Below are 19,832 nucleotides of genomic sequence, written 5' to 3'. Positions count from 1 at the left end.
GGTTCACCTCAGGGCTTTGTTCTGGCACATCTTCTTTTTATTATGTACACCGACATCTGCAGGACGTCTTATGAGAACAGAGCACTGTGATCCCGTTTTACCTGAATTTGTAAAGTGGTGTGATGATAACTATCTGGAGTTAAATGTGTCAATAACAAAGAAAATGATTATGTAGTTGATCATTTTTAGACATTTCTCCTTGTATTCTAGTTTTTATCTTACTTTTAATGTATTTATTTATTTATTGACCTCATTGTTGTCGATCTCTACCTTGACATGCAACAGTGTTTGTGACTAGTGGCTCTGTGTGTGTAAGCTGCGATCAATTTTCTGTTTTTTGAAAATCTAAATCTGAAAAACTGAAAAACTGACTAAGGGCTAAAATCAGGACTGCCACCTTGTAAACCAACAGAGATTTCATCTGATGTTTATGAAAACCTCACAGACTTATCTTTTTGAAAAATGAAGCTTGAGTCTGACTCTGCGTCAGACCCAGGGTCGTTTATCAGGACCTCACCTTGGCAGTGGAGTTTGCTCGGCTCATTTTCGGTGAGACTGCGGGTTGAGGCAAAGCGCCGCTGATCCACGTCAGCATGCCGCTCTGAGACCCAGCTGCTGGGCTGAGGATGTAAACGTTTAAATTCAGGCTTTTTATTCACTCTCCTGGAACAAAGCAAAGATTTTTTTTCCCTTCTAAAGTAACACTGAACCGAAATATAATCAGGGCTCAAAATCAAAAATGCTACTGAAATTATGCAGCTTGTTTAAAGGCTGAAAAACATAAAGAGATATTTAATCTTTAGTGTGTACAAGGAAAATGTCCCTGGTTACTTCCCTCACTGGAGTCAGAGGTAAGAAAAAAGGTACTAAAATCATTAAGAAGGGAAAAGTCTCTTAGCAAGCTAATGGTGCATTCTCCAGGGGAGTATTATCACAGATAAAATTAAACTATGAGACATTCACAGTGAAGAATCCATCATTAACATCATGTTTCCATCGTGTAGTACTGTATTTTTGGACCATAAGGCACACCGGATTATAAGGAGCAAAACAAAACACTTTACTCAACTAGTTCTTCTTGCTTCCTCCACTTCTGTACCAATGATTCATTAATATTGAATTCTCTCACAGCTGCTCTATTCCCATGTTATTGCAGTATATTAAAGACTAACTCGTATTGTGGATGGATTATCTCAGTTGTTCTCCTGACTGAAGTTTGGCATTTGTCCCTAATGATCGGGAACCCTCACGTTAACTTTTATTGAATGGAAAAAAGTTAGTGTTTATCCACCAGCTTCACGGTGTTTATGTTATGCTAACATAGCTGTGCCGCTAGCCACCACGTAGCACATCATTATATACCAGCTAGCCCAACTTCAGTAACCCTACAAACGTCACTACTGTTTAGTTTTCTGTCTTCATTTATGCTGGAAGTGATAACAGAGCTGTACGTTTGAATTGTTTCAGAAATCTCTCAGTCAGAACATGCTATATCATGCTCAGGTGGAAGCTAGCGAGCTAACTTCCTGCTAACTTCTAACTCTGTTAAATTTAATAAATCCTGTTTTCATGGATGCCTGGATTTTAAACTTAATTGTTACACCTGGTAAAGCAGCAACGCTGATCATTTTATTACAGATGAAAGAATTTAGACAGTTTGTAACTCTCAGTGATGCTGCAGTGTTCGTTTGACTTTGGGACCTGAAGCGGACGGAGTTTTGGATCCAGATTACTCTGCGAGGCTCCTGACTATGGCAGCCGTAATGCTCCAACAATCCATCAAGCGGTGCGGCTTCATAGCTTACCAAAGTCGTACTAAAACATTTTTTTGAAAGATTTTTGAGTGCCGTGTAGCACATAAAATCAGTTCGAGGTCAGTAAGCACAACCAGAATTCTTATATAAGGCGCACCGGATTATAAGGGGCACTGTTGATTTTTGAGAAAATTAAAGGATTTTAAGTGCGCCTTATAGGCCGAAAAATACGGTAACTGTTAATAAAGTCTAACAGCTGAATGAAACAGGAATTTTAGAGCTATTAGTACTCATTAGTAAATCTGTATAATATTAGGCTTTAGGATTAATAAAACCTTTAAGTTAGGTTTTACTGAAAAATAATAATAAAAATAAAAACAATAAAAAAAACATTTTATAAAATGTCATAAATATCCAGCTATTTTTTCTATAGAAGTATTAAGAAAATTCAGAGGAAAATTAGTTTTTCAGTTATCTTTGAAGGACTAGGTTAGCATTAGATTTCAGCTAATTTAGCAGCAGTTTAGGCTAATGTAGCTATCAGCCATAGCTTGAACTGGGAACTCAGAGTTGTATATTTATCAGTTGTACCATAATGTTTGTTATAATACTGTTCATGTGTACTTTTCCAAACAAATAAACTCATTTGGAAAAATATTTGTCCTTATAAATAAAACCAGTGTGTGTTGGGATTTGCTGGAAATACAGTTGTAACTTGCGTATAAATAACAACTAATTTTTATGCAACTATGAGGAAAGGTTTCAGGAAATAAGGAGGAAAATATGAGCTGCACTGCTGGCTCCTTTTGTATAGTTTAGGTTTAACATTGTGTTTAAGTTTAAACATTGTGTCTTGTGTGGTATATTTGCAGGTTATAACTTACCCATTCTCCGCTCCTGTCTGAGGTTCCTGCATTGGTTTTTCAGCTTTTGGTGCTGTCAGTCAAACATTGATATATGTTTAATATTTGTAAAAAACAAAGATGCCGACTGAGCTACACAAAGTTAAACGATTTGCATGTGAATGATCTTACTTTCACTTTTGACTTCATCTTGAAACTTCACTTTCTTCTCCTGTTTAACACACAAAGTCATCTTATATATATTTAACTAAAATAATGCATAAAAAGTAACAGTGCAAATACTACTTCTGGATAAAAGTATTAGTATCATGATGGACATTTAGCACACACACTTCAACACCATAGTTTACAGAATCATGATAGTCCATATGGATTTAACAGTGACCGTAGTGAATTTCCTGTTCATTTTCTCTGATCAGTTTCAGAAAAAAGAGTTTTAAGCCTTGAAACAAGCCAATTAGCTCCAAGCTGAATCAAGATTATTAAAAAAAATATTTGATTTTGATGATGAGTTTCAGGTTCAAATAATGGGTCTCAACATTTCCATAGTAACGGTAACCTCCGCCAATCACCAACATTGTTGTTTCAGTTTAATATTAGACATTGTTAATAACATGTGTTTTTGTTAAAGTGTGGCGGTACCACACAGACTTGTGGTTTCCAGAACAGCACAAAAATTTGAGTTATTAAGGCAAACAACCCATTCTGCCTCACAATGCTCCGTAAACATGACACAATAAAACATTTTTTAGTTGGGCAAAGCTTACAGTAACTGGAGGCGGAGCAGCTGCAGGGGGCGGGGCAGGAGCAGGGGGCGGGGCAGCATCCTTCTGTTCTTCTGATTTTTTGGGCTCAGGCGGCTGGGGAACAACTTTGACCACCCAGCTCAACATCCTCAAAGAAGAAGAACAGACACTGTCAGCCATTACAGTGTGAACCTATTACTAAATATTATCGTCTTCTTCATGTCAGGGCAGGCTCTGTGTTTACAATCACTACGGAAACGCCTGTGGATATGAGGACACATGGAAACCAAACACAATTAGCTTCCCGCTGCACTTAATGGTGTTTAGATCATGTCTGGCTGAGTGTCAGTCCGAATTAGATCAGACCGATGCTGACCCTAATCCTCCACAGGAGGCCTGGCAGCACAAAACGGCTTTTCACTGCAGCCATACGTTCATTTACACTGGTCTCCAGTTTGGCACTTTTACTTTCTAATTGGGGTATGTGCCAATTAACCAGTTGGGAAGCTGACTAATTTGTTAGTCAGTTTTCCTTTTTTCCAGTTCTAAAAAAGGAAAGCCAACATGGAAAGATGTGAACATGTTATATTTATATTCTAAAACACTGCATTTGATAATGAAATACAACAACATTACCATAAATTTAACACTGAAGTATATTGTGTTTACGTTATTAGTCTCTATCTGGCTTGTTTTCAACCACAGAACAAAGTTGACGCGTTAACTGGTAAAGCTGCATGATTATTGTGATAAAATGCAACGTTAGCATTATGCAATGTGTTTTTAGGGTACAGATGTTACCATTTTAGGGCTGTCCCACAAAAACCACCGACTGACTCATGACGACCTGGCATCAGGATCAAGGCGCAGCAATGTGAAAGTATGTTGCGTGCATTGAAATAATGGACTCATCTAACAGCCTGAAGTCTCTTTGTTTTTCTGGAGTTTAAAGGTTGGTCGACTAAAAATGTCTTTTTCAGTGTTTAGTTGGACTAAGTCACACTAAAGAATCAGCTGTTTATTTTTTATATTTATATTTAGTTTTAATATATTTAGCTAGGTTAGCTAGCCTGGTTTCATATGCTACAATTAGCATCTTGATTACCGTCGCAAAGCTAATCAAGCCAGGTTGTATTAGCAGATAACATCACAGACTCACCTTTTTTTTTTTTTTTTTAAATATACGCAAGTCTAGCTTTAAAAAGTAAAACTTAAGGATTCATCTGTCTGTGTCTTCATGGTGTCTGTGTCTCTCTCACTTTTTGTTTTTGTCTATAAAGTAGCTGCTAAGCTAGTTGGCTCTTTCGCCAGGTGAGCGAATCAGCTGGTTTAGGAAAGCAGTAGAGCTTTTCGAATTGACTGGTTATTCTTTTTAGACTTTCAGATAACTGCCAAAAGAGAGAGCTTCCTAACTGATCGAACCCTCAGGTTAAACCAGATTTATCAAAACTAATCTGGACCATTGTTTTCATCCTGTAAAGTAACTAAGTATATTTTTTAAGTTACTTTCATTTTATGCTTCTTTATGCATCATCACCTCCTTATTTATGAGGTAAATATTCTACCTTTTGTTGCATAATGATGCGTTACACAAACCGTAAACTTAACCAACGAACCATATAAAGAGATATTATTATATTTCAGGAGTGTAATATTTAAAAACAGAACACTTACACATTGAATTAGTGCATAAATGATATTTTTACTTTTGCACTTTATATTTTGGGTTAATTAATACTTTCACATAAGTATATTTTTAATATAGGCTGATTTTTTGGATTTTAAAATTAGTGTAGTGCCACTTTTTACTAAAAGATTCGATTTTTGTTTCCACACACTGCAGCTCATTATTTGTGTTAAGTCAGTTTTAACTCTGTCATCCCAAATTACAAATTGCTCTCAAAGGATTTCAGAGTCACCAACACCCTCCAGCTTCAGTTCAGGTAAAGAAAAACTCACAGAAGAGCACCTCTGGTGAGTTTACAGCAGACATAACTCGGAGTTTTAAACCATTTTGACTTCATGAGCTCAAAGTTACTTAAATATACCCCTCACCCGGTTCAATTTTGCGACTTTGGGAGCTCTCCTGTTGATGCTTATGCTAAAATGTTAAAAAAGAAAAACATCTTTTGAAAATTCAACAGAAACCACGTTTAATTAATCTCTGCCTCAGTTAGACCTCCACAAGACCCAAAACTGGGGATCAATATCAAACAAATGAGTGTGTGTTAGCAGAAGTTCACGGCATCAGCAGCAATCAAGTTTATCAAATTTACAGGACAACCTGATAAAACCACAGACCAAGAAGAAAACAATAGTTATGGTTCAGCCTTGTGTCTCCTGCCCTGATTCGTTGGTTCAGGAAGCTCAAATTGAACTATAAGTATAAACAAAATTAAATAGTACAAATCACCAGCTACTACCATTCGAAACCAGGGCATGCACCTGAACTGTAAGCGAAACAAGGCACCTAATCGACTTTATTTCATTGTTCTCAAAGCTACGCAGCATCCATGGAGGTGTCAGTGGTCAAAGTGTTGGGCGTCTCTTGTCCTACCTGAGTTGGTCAGTTGGGGTCCAGCAGCATCCCACAGAGCTGCGGGGAATAAGCCGTGTAGACCTGCAGGGATCTGAACACTGTGGGAGGATTACGCAGGAACTCTGCTAACAAGATTACTAAGCCGATGAAAGGCAGAGCAGGGCAAGACATGGAATCAGGTTACACTTTCAGAAGCTGAACCATGAAGGGAACCACAGTCCTCAAACCAAACCACAATGGTTTATCAATAAAGTTCAGATCTATCCAGCAATCGGACACCAAATAAACAACTGAAAAACAATCTTCCGATGGAAACCTTGGGTACCATCGATGTAAACATTATCCCCGACCAAGAACATCCCCTCTGTGCAAATGGCAACAGCCGACCCCTAGTCAGTCACTCTTTGCTAAGGAAGAGCTCACTGAGCAACAAAGAGCCCGAAGTGCTGATGGGACTGGGGATGATCAGTCTATGTTCCTGCCTCACCTATGGCCACGAGAAACAAGCTTCCTCTGGGCTTAGAGGGCTGAGGAGGTGCAGACCTGCTACTCCTCTATATCGAAAGGAGCCAGTTAAGGCGGCTTGACCATCTGACTGGGACACGTCCTGAATGACTCCTAGTTGAGGTGTTTTGGGCATAGAACAGACAAGGGGCAGAAAATGAAAAAGCTTTCTTTTGAGGTTCTGTTTTTAATGAAACGATCCACTGATTTATTTCTCTGTTGTTAGAATCCCACCTGCTCCATATGACTGAATCTACGTCAGGGAAAAAGCTTCCAGGTCCAACGGTGACTAACATGTCAAGTTCAGTACCATCTCTGTCGCTGACTTGTTGTAATAAAGCTGTTAATAACTCTAATTTACAGGTTTGATTCCACAAGTCAGAGGCCTCGTTTGTCCTCAGAGCCGTGGACGTTTCACTGCCTTTTTTGTCTCTGGTTTGGATAAAGGTGGTTTGGTAAGGGCCTGGTTTTGGTTCTGGAGCTTGTTTACAGCTCTGGGCTGCAGCACACTGTGGCGACTCCGTGTTAAAGCTGTTAATGTGGCCCTGAGGATTAGCTGCTAACGAGGTTAAGTCCAGTGTCAGCAAAACAGAGGATCGGATGAGGCACTGCAGATACCTGAGCGCCATCTCAGAGTGCACCTTAAATAAGGGTCGGACATTTTTCTGTCCTTCCTTCCTTCTTCTCTGCTTCTTTTGCTTTTCCCGTCTCCATTCTGTTTTTAATGTAATCTTCTCTTCTGTCCTTCCCTTGTCTCCTTTCCTGCACCCGGCAGATGTTTGACCTTCAGTTCTGCTGCATCATAAAAATTTCATCCTGTTTGCTTCATTTTTCTTTGTGTTGTGTCATGAAGTGTAATAACAGTCACACAATGAGCCTTTATGCTCTGCAGTGGACTCGGGTGAACTGGGCCTTTGCTGCCCTCTTGTGGATGATCTGTGTCGTCCTCAGTTCCACACACGGAGCAGACCTGGCTCTCGTTTCTCAGCTCTCATATCTCTGACGACATTGAGTTTCTGATTGTGTTATCAGCGCCACGCAGACAGCCCTCATTTTCTTTTTCTGCCCCTCAGAGTTCAGCTCGTCCCTTCGAGGGCAGCTTGAACTCAGCTTGCATTCCTCTGCATTACACCACTGTGTAAAGCTCCTCACCTCCCAGCAAGTAAACACCCTTCATCAGGACTCTTCACTTTTAGAGAACAGCTTTCAAAGGAGGAATCACATGTTTACATTTTTCTAGAACAAGTAATATTCAGAGACGTTGTTTATCCAAACAAAATATATCTGCAGCCAAAAAAAGGGGAGTTTTACACCTGCACAGATTACTGTAGATAAAACGCACGCAGCGGTATGAAACCTTTAAAGAAAGAAATCTTTTGCACAACTTATTCAGAGAAGCTAATCTCACTCATGACCCCATACTGCACACCTCGTTTTTATAGCCCCAATACACAGAAGCCAAACCCTGTACCATGAATCCAGTCCAGCATTCCCAGGATATCTTTTTCTTATCTGACTTGTCACATCCCAACAACATTGTCAGGATCATCAGGGTGGTTCAGTAAATCATCCCAGGGTTTCCCAATCAAGCACTGACTCATGGCTTTGAGTCTGGATTTTATCCAGCAGCTGTGGAGAAAGCCGAGGGTGGTGTCATCACCGTGCAGGTCAACCTGCCTGTGCTATGCACAAAATTACAAGCCATACAGATTTCAACAGAAAGGGATAAACTAAAAGGATCGACCACAGACTGTGAAACTGCTTACAGCATGAAGCTCTGTGGGCTTTGTGTCTGTTTTTTCTTTTATTAACTTTTCTCACATAAAAGCTTTTTATAAAAGAGAAGCAGATAAAAAGGAAGAGAAAACTTTAGCTTCTTTTTCAGGTGTTACTCTGGTGTCATTAACGAGGTCTACAATCAAGAGTTTATAACGAGGTGCAAGCCACGGATTACACTCAAGAACAGGAAGTCGAAAAAATCTAGAAGAGCCAACACAGCGCTGAAAAAAAATTGTTTGGTGGAGGAAACCAAGATGAACTTTTACCAGGATAATGAGAAGAGAAAAGTATGCAGAAGGAGAGAAACACCTCATGATCTAGAAGCATCCATATCATGTGTCTAACATGGTGGAGGGGTGAGAGAAGGAAGAGAGATAGAGATTAATAACAGGTATGATTCAGTGCAGAGAGGTCTATTAACACATAGTGAGTGAAGAAGAAACACCCAGTGCATCATGGGAATCTTCCAGCACCTTAGACCTATTGCAGCATAATTCAGGTAACCCTGAATCCTCCCTGAATCCTGGTCACCTTTTCCAGCTGTTAACTGTTCTCCAGGAGGGTTTCCTGCTGATCCTGCTCCAGCTGTGACCGTCTGTGGTAACGATGAATGTGCCTGTTTCTGTTCATGCAGGGAAGATTAAAACTGTTGGGATCAGAAAGGCTGACTCATGGATGACTGCTGAATGAGTGTGACGACTCGCTCAGCATCACCATAGCAGCTCGTTTAGACCATCTAACCTGTCAAGGCCCCGATTTCTCTGGCCACCATCACCCCCTCCCTCCACAGGGAGGTCACTTCCTGCTGGGACACACCTGAGACCATGTGGCCCTGTTACGATCAATAAAACTCCGTCACTGTCCCGCTCCACCCCGCCGCACCTGCTTTATCACACACTGTCTGGATAAATATTAGCAGGGCTGAACCACGCTGTCTCACTCGGGCCGTAGAAACTGTCAGTGAACCTGTCGATAAACTTCAGAAGAGGACAGAAAAGGGAAGTGTCACTGCTGAAGAGTGATCATGACATACAGTCTCTTAAATCTGATCTGACACCACTGTAAAAAAAACTCATAATTAAAAGTGTGCAAGTATAAATTGATTTTGTTTTTAAAGGCGACCCATTCTGCTCAGTTTGAGTTTAGTATTTTTATTGTGGGAGTGCATCAGAGCAGCTTTGCATAATAACACGATAAAAAAAAAAGATTTTAAAAAAATCTTTAAGTTCCTTAATTCATCATCTCCATGAAACAAGCTGTTTTATCTCCTGTCTCTTCAAGGTCCATCAATCAGAAGATAGATGGACCCTGGATGTTTTAGAAGCATGCACATGAGTTAGAGGTCACTACTGGACCTTGAGTACTGCTCTTCTTGTTCCTCCTTGCACAAAGAAGATGATACCTGTGCTGCTGGGCTGAGAGACACAGCAAACCTACTTCTGATGACACTTGGATGTGGATGTGCCATCACAGAGGAGCAGGACTACCTGCACAGCCTGAGTGGGCTGGCTGGTAGCCCTGGTAGGATTCAAAATCCTACGTCACCTTGTTCTCAAGTTAGTGCATTCAGAAGACTTTTAGAAAACCTGACCTCTGACCTTGAGGTTTTTAGCAGATGCATCTATGGTATCAATCTGAAAATCCTAGGTGACTTCCTTCTCGAGTTATTGCATTTAAAGCTTAGGTGTTCACATCTTCTGCCCACCAGCCCGACGGGGTGACGACAAAGATAACAAGCTAAAGTCGGTGACCTCCTGTGGACCCCGCTCTGCCACGACACTTGAGAAAGGCAGACTGACTCTGTGGTTATATAACCAACTTGTTAGGCCCATCGGATGATATAAAACTAGCAGCCTGACTTCACCTGACTGATCACCGAGCAGAAACCTTTCTGAATCGCCCTCATTCACTTTGCTTTGTTTCATGAACTTGACTCACAGACGATGCAGGAAGGAGTTAAATCATGAGCTCAGATTGAATTTAAGAAAGAATTTGTATCTAACTTTTAAAGCCTCCCACCAGCCAGCCAGCCAATAAGAATCGAGTGTTTTCTCGGCCCCTGGCGAGGCGATTTGAGCCTCGCTGAGGAATTTCTGCCCATGTGTCCAGCCTGATGTGTAAAACTCAGTGAGTCATGCAGGCAGTCAGAAGGCAGAGTGTGTGTGTGTGCGTGTGTGTGTGAGTCAGCCTGTATTTAAACACCACACCCAGCCTCGTCCTGGCTCATAACGGAGCTGCTGCTGCGTCTCTAAAGGTAAGAACTCATCAGAGTGAGCGGGGATATCGGGATATCAGAGAGCTTTAGCAGCAGGAACGATTTACGACTTTTCTTCTTTTTTCTACTTCAAAGAGTCAAAAAAGAACGAATCGTGTTTGTTTCCTTACTTAGCAATGACTGGAGGCTTTTATTTTGAAGCCTAGAGGATGGAGAAGTAGTTTCACTTACTTTTAAAGTATTTTTTAACCAAACATTCAGAAACAAAACCATCAATTCAAGTGTTTGTTTGTAATTTTTTAAGCAGCATGAGCAGTTTTTACAAACGCTTCCTCTAAAATCCGCCAAAATAAGAGTGAAATGAGTGAAACCTAAAGCCACCGGTGATTAATGCTGGACAGAGAAGCTGCAAACAACAGTGATTTTATAAAGCTGAAGTGCTTTGTTGATGTAAAATGTCTGCGGGGTTATAAAGCTCAAAGTCCGCTGCAGATGGAGTCGTTCTGTCGTGCATGGAGCCGAGCCGCCGCCTCGGAGCGATAAATGAGGACTGGCTGCAGTTCGCTGTGCTTTCATGTCGCCTTTCATTCTTCAAGCTGCTCAACTTATGTTAGCAACTAAAGTGAGTGCGTGGGCTCATTTCTGACTCTGAGTTTGGTTCAACAGGTAGTTTTAGGTTCTTCCAGATGTTTGGAAGTAAAAACAGCTTCACAGGGAAACATCGCTGTGACCATCATCTCCACACTGCTCTTTATCTATGACAGATGTACCCTCAGGCTCAGGGAAGCTCTTATTTTACACTTGGGTCATAGAAACTACAGCTTGTTTTACAACAATATAAACCTGTAAAATATCTAAAAATCTGAGCTATATCTGTTGTATCTAAGGTGAAAACAACATTTCTCCCAGGACATTTACTTTTTCTGCAGCCCCAAAGAGCCCCAATCATTTTGGACCAGCTCAAGAGCACCCCCTATGGGACAGGCTTTCCAGACAGTGGGAGCTCCTGAAGACTAAATTAAGCTGGTAAACTTAAAGACACAGGAGTGAAAAAGGGTTAAAATGATATGGACTTTAAACATGACAGCAGTCCTACATACAGTACAGTAAAGAGACTACAGTATCAGAGAGAAAATCCACCAATCAGAGAGGAAGAAACCTCCAACGTAACCAGGCTGATGAAGCGGTAACCATCTGCAACGACTGGCTGAGGGTGAGGGGAGAAAAAGAGGAAACCATGAATAACAAACAAGAAAAAACTAACTGAGGGACAGAAAAGACCAAAATCTAAAGAACACAAATAAGGAGAAGTTCTCAGCGTATCACTGGAAGTCCCCCTGAGCCTATCGCTCCACTAAGCAGAGGTTCAGGGCCATCGGGGTCAGCTGATCCAGCTCTAACTATACGCTTTATCAAAAAGGAAAGCTTAAAACTAGCGGCATTGTTTTCTCTATCCAAACTGGGAGCTGGTTTCCAGCTGAAGGCTCTCCCAGTCTGAGAGCAAAGTGCTCTATTGGGGTGATAGGTCACTATGAGGTCATTAAGATAAGATGGGGCCTGATTATTTAAGACCTTGTATGTGAGGAGCAGGATTTTGAATTCTGGATTCAACAGGAAGCCAATGAAGAGAAGCCAATACAGGAGAAATCTGCTCTCTCTTTCTAGTCCCTGTCAGGACTCTTGCTGCAGCATTTTGGATCAGCTGAAGGCTTTTCAGGGACTTTTGAGTATTTGAGGATAATAATGATTGATCAACTAGTTTTGGATGTTGAGTTGAAGGAGACTCTGGAAATATAATTATGACTCTGTAAACAACCATAATATTGTTTCTTCATGTAAAGATGCTTTTGCCATGTTGGGCCATTAGACACCAGCAGAAACAGAAATCACTACGAGTTTTAGAAATACTAAAAAAACTATACAAATATTTACAAACCACCCCCAAATTTCAATGCACTGATCGGTAAAACACTGCCCCCTGGTGGTGAATGTCTTAGTTACATATGGCGATGAGATCTACAAAAAGTACCTTTAATAAATACATTTTTGTGTGAAGTGATAGAAAAAAAACTTATTATTATTATTGGTGTCTCTTAGACGCTGCTATAGAAAACTGGGAAAGTAGAAATTGTCAGATTGTTGTAAATTAATTTCTCTTCAACTATTAATCTGGTTGGTTCCCTGAGGAGGTTAATCGGGACGTGTTCTCTCTGTGCTCCGTGATTTATTTCGATATGTGGAATTCCTCTTTGAACGGCAGCAAGCAGACGACGGGACGAGCCGAGACTTCAGGACTGTTTGTAGCAGCTGCGAGATGAAATGCTGGCAGAGTCTGTAAGAGGGTCAAAGGTGGAGGAAACTCTGCAGTAATCACTTTACAGCTTCAGCTTCACCGTGTTACACAACGCACTCGAGATTCCTGCAGATCTGTTTGATTCATGCTCCTTATCTGCACACACGCCCTCCGCTGGCACGTCCCGCTCAATAAATCAAACACCCCTCCAGCGTATGAGTGTTTACAGCCTGCTGGAGTCTGAAGGCCATTGTTGGTCTGTTTTTAGACAGTCAGAGGAGGAAACCCAGTGTTTCCACTCAAAGGTTAAAGAGGACATATCACAGCTCCAGAGACTCCTCCAGAGAAGCTCGACTGCCAGCAGGCTGCAGACTTTCTGATCCTGAACCTTCTCTCACTGCCTTTTTCTTAACTATCAAGTAAGCGATAACAGAAACTGTACGACTGCAGAAAATGATGTAAACTCACCTTTAAGCTGCTTGAACTGTGTGTTGCAGGTGAATCCATCATGGCGCTGGTGTCTGAGTTTCTGGGTCAGCTGACGCTGTCGTACAGTGGGGTGAGTCACCGATAACACAGCAATCACCATAAATGACTTTGATATATCAGGTTATTCCTCCAATTACTGATGAACCCAACTGTGCCCTAATTAGAGCAGCATTACATCACACTACTGGTACTGTACCATAACACAGGTCTCAGGTACTGGAGGCATTTCTGTGTTATTCAATGTTTTCTGCACACCTGAAAAAATCCAAACAAAAACAAAGCAGTGAACTGACATATTTTCACCACCTCAGATTCATTAAATTAACACAAGAATAATGAAGTCAACAATAAACAGAGAACAAGAGTCGTTCTCCACCTGGAGTTCATCTGTACAGTTAGAAAGCAGATAAACTGATGACTGATCAGTGCTTCATTCAGAATTACTCCAACCTCAGAAAGCTGCCTGATGGAGAACTCCTCCCGTACCCCTGCGTGTGTCTCTAACAGTCTGTTGGGCATTACGAGGTTAAATCACAGCATCAGCGTCTCGTCCGGTGCTTTCTGTCAAGCAGCTAACAGGAGCTAATGGTCAGTTTCTGTCCTCTGTAGGAACCAGAGGCCAAATACCCCACCGTGGTGCCGGCCCGAGACTTCGACCCGGCCCGTGATGCTGCCAGGATCGACACGGCCATTAAAACCAAAGGTGAGCGAGTCCAGGAAAACTTCCTCCCTGATATTTCCCTGCCAAGCCCACCGGTCAGGAAGTTTCCACTGAGTTATGTAACTGTGATCCCACCACTTCTCTCTCCGAGTTTAACTGTTCAACTGTGCACAGGAAACACAGTGTCCACGACTCGGACATCACCGACACTGCAGCAACAGAGTTTTCTGATGGTGTTTCAGCTTCTTAACCGGTTTTTTAGCAATTAACGGATTACAAAAAGAGGAAAAGATATCGGTATAGCCAACAGTCAGGGGTTCAGAGCTTTGCTCAAGTGGATACTAGCTACTGTTTTACTGGTATTGTAATGGGCCTAATGGTTTATTAATGCTATGGTAACGAGTTTTAAGGAGATTTCACCATAACCAACCATGAGAAGAAAAAAAGTAGGCACTTTAAATCATGACCTTAAAGCTGCACATTTTATATATCTTTTTATTTAAAAGTTATTTTAAAAAGTGGTTTTTGGTTGTTGTTGTTTTTTAAGTTATTTAAATAAAAACCTTTATTTTGAAAAGTTTTTTTTTGCTAGCTTAATGCTAGCTTTCCTGCAAACATAAATCAACTTAAAGCTATCTCAGGAAAATGGTGTCTAGAATAGATCTGAGTGACTAATTCAACCAAACTGATCTAGTAACTTAGCTGCTCATTTTCAGATTAGTTTATCAGCTAACGTTAGCTAGCTTGCCAAATTTATTCAGCAGCTAATATGACCCATAATGCTAATTGGTGCAAATTCATGCACAATGTGAAACAGTAGTGATTTTAATGATCAATAAATGTGTACAGGTAGAAAGCAAAATGCATAATGTATAATATGTAGCTTCTACAGTAACATCCAACATGCCTACAGCTATAACTGAGCCACACATCATGAATCAGACACAGGTAGCCTCATCACGTCCACGTCAGCTTCGGAGTCATTACACTGTCAATATGCTCATTACAGTAAATGCAAAGGAGTGTTTGTCTTGTTAATAACAAATTTGTTCTGAGGTTAATTATTGTAGTATTTACAAAAACAGCAAAAAGGTTGAGCAACAAAAAAAAATCCTGATGGAAAGAGGAAGGAAGAACACGGGGACATAAAATCCGAACAAATAAAAGCTCCCAGCACTCTGAATCACAGGGTAACACATCTGTTCACATCTGTCCTCTTCAAAGTACAACATAATTTCATCTGCCTGGAAAGTGACTCACTCAGACGCTGCAGAGGACTTGCTGAGCGAGGCTCGGCCTCCATTTTCCAGCTTCCTTTGTGAGAGCTGCTGGAAAAGCAGGATGTCCCTCGGCAGAGAGACTTCCAGCATCAGAACAAAAGAAACTGCTGGAGATAATCAGAGGAACAGTTTATCAGGGTCAAAGTCACTTGTAATGATGACGGATACCTGAACCGTCACCATTCTCACTGGCCCTGTGAGAATGTGTGATCTCTGATTCTTTAGAAAAATAATAAAGACATGTATGCAATCAACAGGCGAAAGTTGTTTTGACGTCTGTATATGGTATTTGGTAGTTGAAAACAGTAAGTAACTTAGTTTCTTTGACAAATTTGCAGGTGTGGACGAACAGACCATCATCGACATCCTGACGAGACGGAGCTGCGAGCAGCGCAGAGAGATCGCCTTTGAATACGAACGATTTGCCAAGAAGGTCAGAGATGCTTCGCTGTTAACGAACAAAAATGAACCTTTAACGTATACGTTACTTTCATTATTTCAATCAATCAATATACAGAAACTAATCAGGGCCATCAGTTAATCACATTTTAATTTAAATCTTGGCTTCCAGTGATTATTAAAACCAGATAACTGAGGTCAAATTATTTCTGTTGCATTTTGTTCGTTGTGAGTGAAAATGTTATATAATCATTGACCAAATAGCTTATAATTTTTAAGGGTAGTCTTATAGAATAATTAAAAAATAATCACCAAAATGTTTCTGGTAATTTCCCTAAATATGAAAAATAAACGTAAAAATTTGTTGTTTTTTTCCCAGTTTTTACTCAGTAACGTTTAAATATAAATTAAACAATAAATCATTCAAAATAAATTGACCCTGATTGATTGATATTAACAATGATCTTGGATAATAACTTATAAGGATAAAAATAAGGAAATAAAAGAAACATCAAAAAGAAATTTGCTAAACATGATCTAGAGATTATCGCACAGATCAATCAGCTGGATGATGTAATTTACATTCATTTTAATATAAAAACAAATCACGACTGCCACTACTTTTAATTTTTGGCAAACTTATAATTTCATAAATTATCTTCAGAGTTTTTCATGAACCGACAAACTTTTGGTGGACAACAAAAGTCAGCAACACTGAGATTATTTTTTAAATCTTGTTTTAATAAATGGGATATTATTATTATCATGAATAAAATAGCGATTTCTGTAATGACAGGAAAATAACTGTACACAAACCAAACTTGCATAAACCTGAAGTCCACAGACAACCCTCCATTTGGAGCCTGATGTAAACCCAAAGGCCGTGAAGCAGCCATGGTGGTAATCCAGCCAACAGCTAACATCTCATGCTTCGAATCATGAGCCAAAAATAGAACCTTTACTCTGAAGGTCGATGGAAAATGAAGGAAACTGACAAACAGAAAAGGCAGTGAGAAATACAACAGATCCTGAACTTTTTGCTTTTGTACAAATGATTATTTCTAAAGTGATTTTTAACCCTGTGTCTGTGGTTGTGTCAGGATCTGGTCAGTGCCCTGAAGGGGGCGCTATCCGGTTCTCTGGAGGCTCTGATTTTGGGTCTGATGAAAAGCACCGCTCAGTATGACGCCTCGGAGCTCAAAGCCTCCATGAAGGTCAGTGTCACGCTAAAGACCAAATGAACATGGCTCACCGGGTATCTGAACGTTCCAGAAAAGACTCACTCTGATAGCTGAGAGCTGCTGTTGGATGTTTCACACAGTTTGGGGTTTTTTCATGCAGGGACTGGGGACCGACGAGGAGACCTTAATCGAGATCGTCTGCTCCAGGAACAATGAAGAACTAGCTGAGATCAAGAGGGTTTACAGAGACAGTGAGTCACGTTTCAGGAACCTGAAAATACTAAATAAATATATAACAGAGGTTTTCATGAGCTAAAGGCAAAAAGTGAGAGAATGTGACTTTGACTTTCTCTGCAGTGTTTAAGAAGGACTTAGAGAAAGACGTCGCAGGAGACACGTCGGGAAACTTTGCTAAACTGCTGCTGGCTCTGGTTCAGGTAGGACTTCATTTATCTTCACAAAGCAGGAAATATAAGAACTCTGACAGGTTCCCATAAAATCCTAAAAATGATGTTTCACATACAACACAGGAAATGTTATTGTGAGTATCGGGTCTGTGTTTAACTGCAATAACACATCTGACTTCATTTTGACTTTAGTGGATTTGGTAAAAATATTTCAGAGAACTAAATATTTTCTAAGAACAGTTAAATATTCAGACAGATATGAAAAAACCTACAGAAACTACTTTCACAATATTTAATAATAAGTTGATAGACTTTGTCAGACAGTGTCAGTTACACTGGTTTCTCACCGACACTCTGAAAACACGAATGCTTTTCTAGGATATTTATAGTTTTGATGCTTGGATAAGAAAATGAGCTTTGATTTATTTTAGTCGACAAAAACCTGTTTTTATTTAATCTGTTCTTTTTTTCACAGACGAGACGAGATGAACCTTCGAATGTCGTCGACTATGAAAAGATTGATGAGGATGCCAGAGTAGGTCAAAATATACTTTTTTTTTCTTTAAAGGTACTTTTTGTAAATTCACGTGACTTAAAAATGCTTTGAAACCTTCTAAGAGTTAAAGTTATCAAAAGAATATGAAAAAACAAAAGAAAGTGACCGTTATTGAACGGGGTAGAAGAGTAATCATTGTTACAGCGATGGCGTGAAATAAACGGGGGTGGACCAGAAATAATGATGAAACTTTGAAGCAACGTGTCTGAAAACATCTCGGTGCCCCCTGGTGGTGAAAGTTAAAACTCACAGGACATGATTACAAAAAGCACCTTTAAAGACTTGAAACGAGGTTTGGTGTCCTCTGAGGGGATAATCTATTCAGAGGTATAACTGTTAGTTTTGTACATGTGCTTTTTCTCTTTTTTATGTAAACCTGACCTTTTTTTTCACAATTTCTTTATTAAACCGTCCTCCTGTGTGAACCTCCCAGGCTCTGTATGAAGCCGGAGTGAAGAGGAAGGGAACCGACGTGGTGACCTGGATCGAAATCATGTCTCAGAGAAGCGTCCCCCACCTGCAGAAAGGTGAACTGCATCCTCAACACTGATGCAACAAAGCTTTATTTATACAGACAGCACATTACAGTGCTAATGTAAAACTCAGTCAATAACTAAGAGCAATAAAAACAAAACAAAAAGGCAAACGACACCAACAATAGGCCAGAAAACACGAGAACTATAAATATAAGCAGGACAGATGAAATGAAATACTAAACAACAGGAAATGTAATGAAACCTACAAAATAAGACCCATGAAACCAACAAATGTACAAATAATATGGAATTATAGTTGTATACTTGAAAGAAACCAGTGCTGTGAAAAAGCATAGCTTGTGTTTGAAGCAAAGTCTCACGTTTAATGTGTGTGTTGTGTGTCAGTGTTTGAGAGGTATAAGAGCTACAGCCCCTACGACATGAAGGAGAGCATCAGGAAGGAGGTGAAGGGGGATCTGGAGAAATCCTTCCTCACTCTGGGTACGTCTAAGAAACATCAAATATTCAAGTCACAGATTTAGACCCGGTTTAACGGGGAAACCGAGCACGAGGGCAAGTCTCGTTTTCATTTTCAGCCACACGTTAAAAGAAATAGACGCCATCAGAACAAAGTAAGAGTGAAATTCTACTTCACGGTGACAGGACACATTAAGCAGGTGTGTATCGTTTGTCCACAGTGGAGTGCTTTGAAAACAGGCAGCTGTACTTCGCCAGCAGACTCAACGAAGCCATGAAGGTGAGTTTCCCACGTTTCTGTCCAACGTTTCCACCTCAACTAAACATAACACCTCCTCCTTCTCCGTCCATGCTGACATTTTGTGTCTCAGAGTAAAGGAGCGAAGGAGAAGGTGGTGACCAGGATCATCGTTTCTCGCTGTGAAGTCGACCTGATCAAGATCAGAACAGAGTTCAAGAAGCATTTCAAGAGGTCGCTGTACCAGACCATCACTGTGAGTCCTGCAATATCCCACACACACGGAGGGCATCGAACACACCACGGAGAGGGCATGTTTGTGTTTATTGTCGATGGATAATTTTGTGTGTGCGTTTGTGTTTAGGAGCACACTAAAGGAGACTACCAGAAAGCTCTGCTCAGTCTGTGCGGAGGAGACGACTGAAACTACATTTCCCAGAGGGCCGCAGGGCCTTCAACCATCAGATGAAATCCTTCACGGTGCTCAGATTAACCCTCTCAGGCTCAAATTAAGTTTTTGTTGCTAATGCACAAAAGAATACCTGCAGTGGTACTTCTGAGTAAAAAAACTCATAAAATATGTATGTGGGGTAATCGGGTTGTTAGTTTTTAACTGTTGCAAATCGGCAACGCCTGCCTCGAGAGGGTTAAACATGTTTGTCTCTGTGATCGACGTCAGTTTGTGGAATAAAAAAACGGGAAAAGAAATGATTTGTCTTTGTGTTGTTTGAGTGAAAGAACACCAGGGGGCAGCAGAGGCATGTTTAACACCGCGCAGGCCGCAGTACAGGAAACCACGAAGGATCAAACTCCGTGTTAAACACACACAGATGGCCTCGTTTACAAGAATCACATTGAGAATAAAATCTAAAAAAAATAAAAGTTTAACTAAAAACGCCAAAAATAAAAAACAGAAAATTATTTTTTCTAATAAAAATTAGAAAAAAAATCACTTCCTTTTAAGTCCATCTCTTA

The 19,832-nt window shown here is 40.4% G+C and overlaps 2 protein-coding genes across 7 annotated transcripts in view; one reads left to right on the top strand and one right to left on the bottom strand.

Annotated features, from left to right (window-relative positions):
* cngb1a (cyclic nucleotide gated channel subunit beta 1a) overlaps window positions 1-6,283 on the bottom strand; it is a 37,072-nt gene extending 30,789 nt beyond the window's left edge. For 2 of the 5 annotated variants that reach the window (XM_085278787.1, XM_085279111.1), the window contains exons 1-5: window positions 5,921-6,277; window positions 3,385-3,511; window positions 2,789-2,828; window positions 2,639-2,690; window positions 518-620 (exon numbers count right to left, since the gene is read on the bottom strand). In XM_085278787.1, coding sequence (XP_085134913.1) covers window positions 518-620; window positions 2,639-2,690; window positions 2,789-2,828; window positions 3,385-3,510 — 321 coding nt within the window. In that variant the 5' untranslated portion in view covers window position 3,511; window positions 5,921-6,277. Of the gene's footprint in view, window positions 1-517; window positions 621-2,638; window positions 2,691-2,788; window positions 2,829-3,384; window positions 3,512-5,920 lie in introns of all 5 variants that reach the window. The other 3 variants (XM_085278946.1, XM_085278861.1, XM_085279029.1) reach the window with 3 other exon arrangements.
* Window positions 6,284-10,344: 4,061 nt separating this feature from the next.
* On the top strand, window positions 10,345-19,565 carry LOC146582709 (annexin A2-like). Of its 2 annotated transcripts, none has more exons than XM_085278660.1 (13): window positions 10,345-10,439; window positions 13,191-13,252; window positions 13,792-13,885; window positions 15,462-15,556; window positions 16,623-16,736; window positions 16,864-16,954; window positions 17,061-17,140; window positions 17,586-17,645; window positions 18,100-18,193; window positions 18,548-18,643; window positions 18,841-18,899; window positions 18,991-19,113; window positions 19,222-19,565. In XM_085278660.1, the coding sequence occupies exons 2-13, from the start codon at window positions 13,202-13,204 to the stop codon at window positions 19,279-19,281; spliced, it is 1,017 nt and encodes a 338-aa protein (XP_085134786.1). In that variant the 5' UTR covers window positions 10,345-10,439; window positions 13,191-13,201; the 3' UTR covers window positions 19,282-19,565. The 2 variants fall into 2 exon arrangements, with proteins under 2 accessions (XP_085134786.1, XP_085134852.1); XM_085278726.1 differs by lacking the exon at window positions 10,345-10,439 and adding an exon at window positions 12,976-13,112.
* Window positions 19,566-19,832: the final 267 nt, after the last annotated feature.

Source organism: Mchenga conophoros, linkage group LG1 (genome assembly GCF_057382185.1).
Source record: "Mchenga conophoros isolate Kocher_MC1m ecotype Shallow Benthic linkage group LG1, M_conophoros_male_GT1.1, whole genome shotgun sequence".
Lineage (NCBI taxonomy): Eukaryota > Metazoa > Chordata > Actinopteri > Cichliformes > Cichlidae > Mchenga > Mchenga conophoros.
This window is presented reverse-complemented; position numbering and strand designations above follow the sequence as displayed.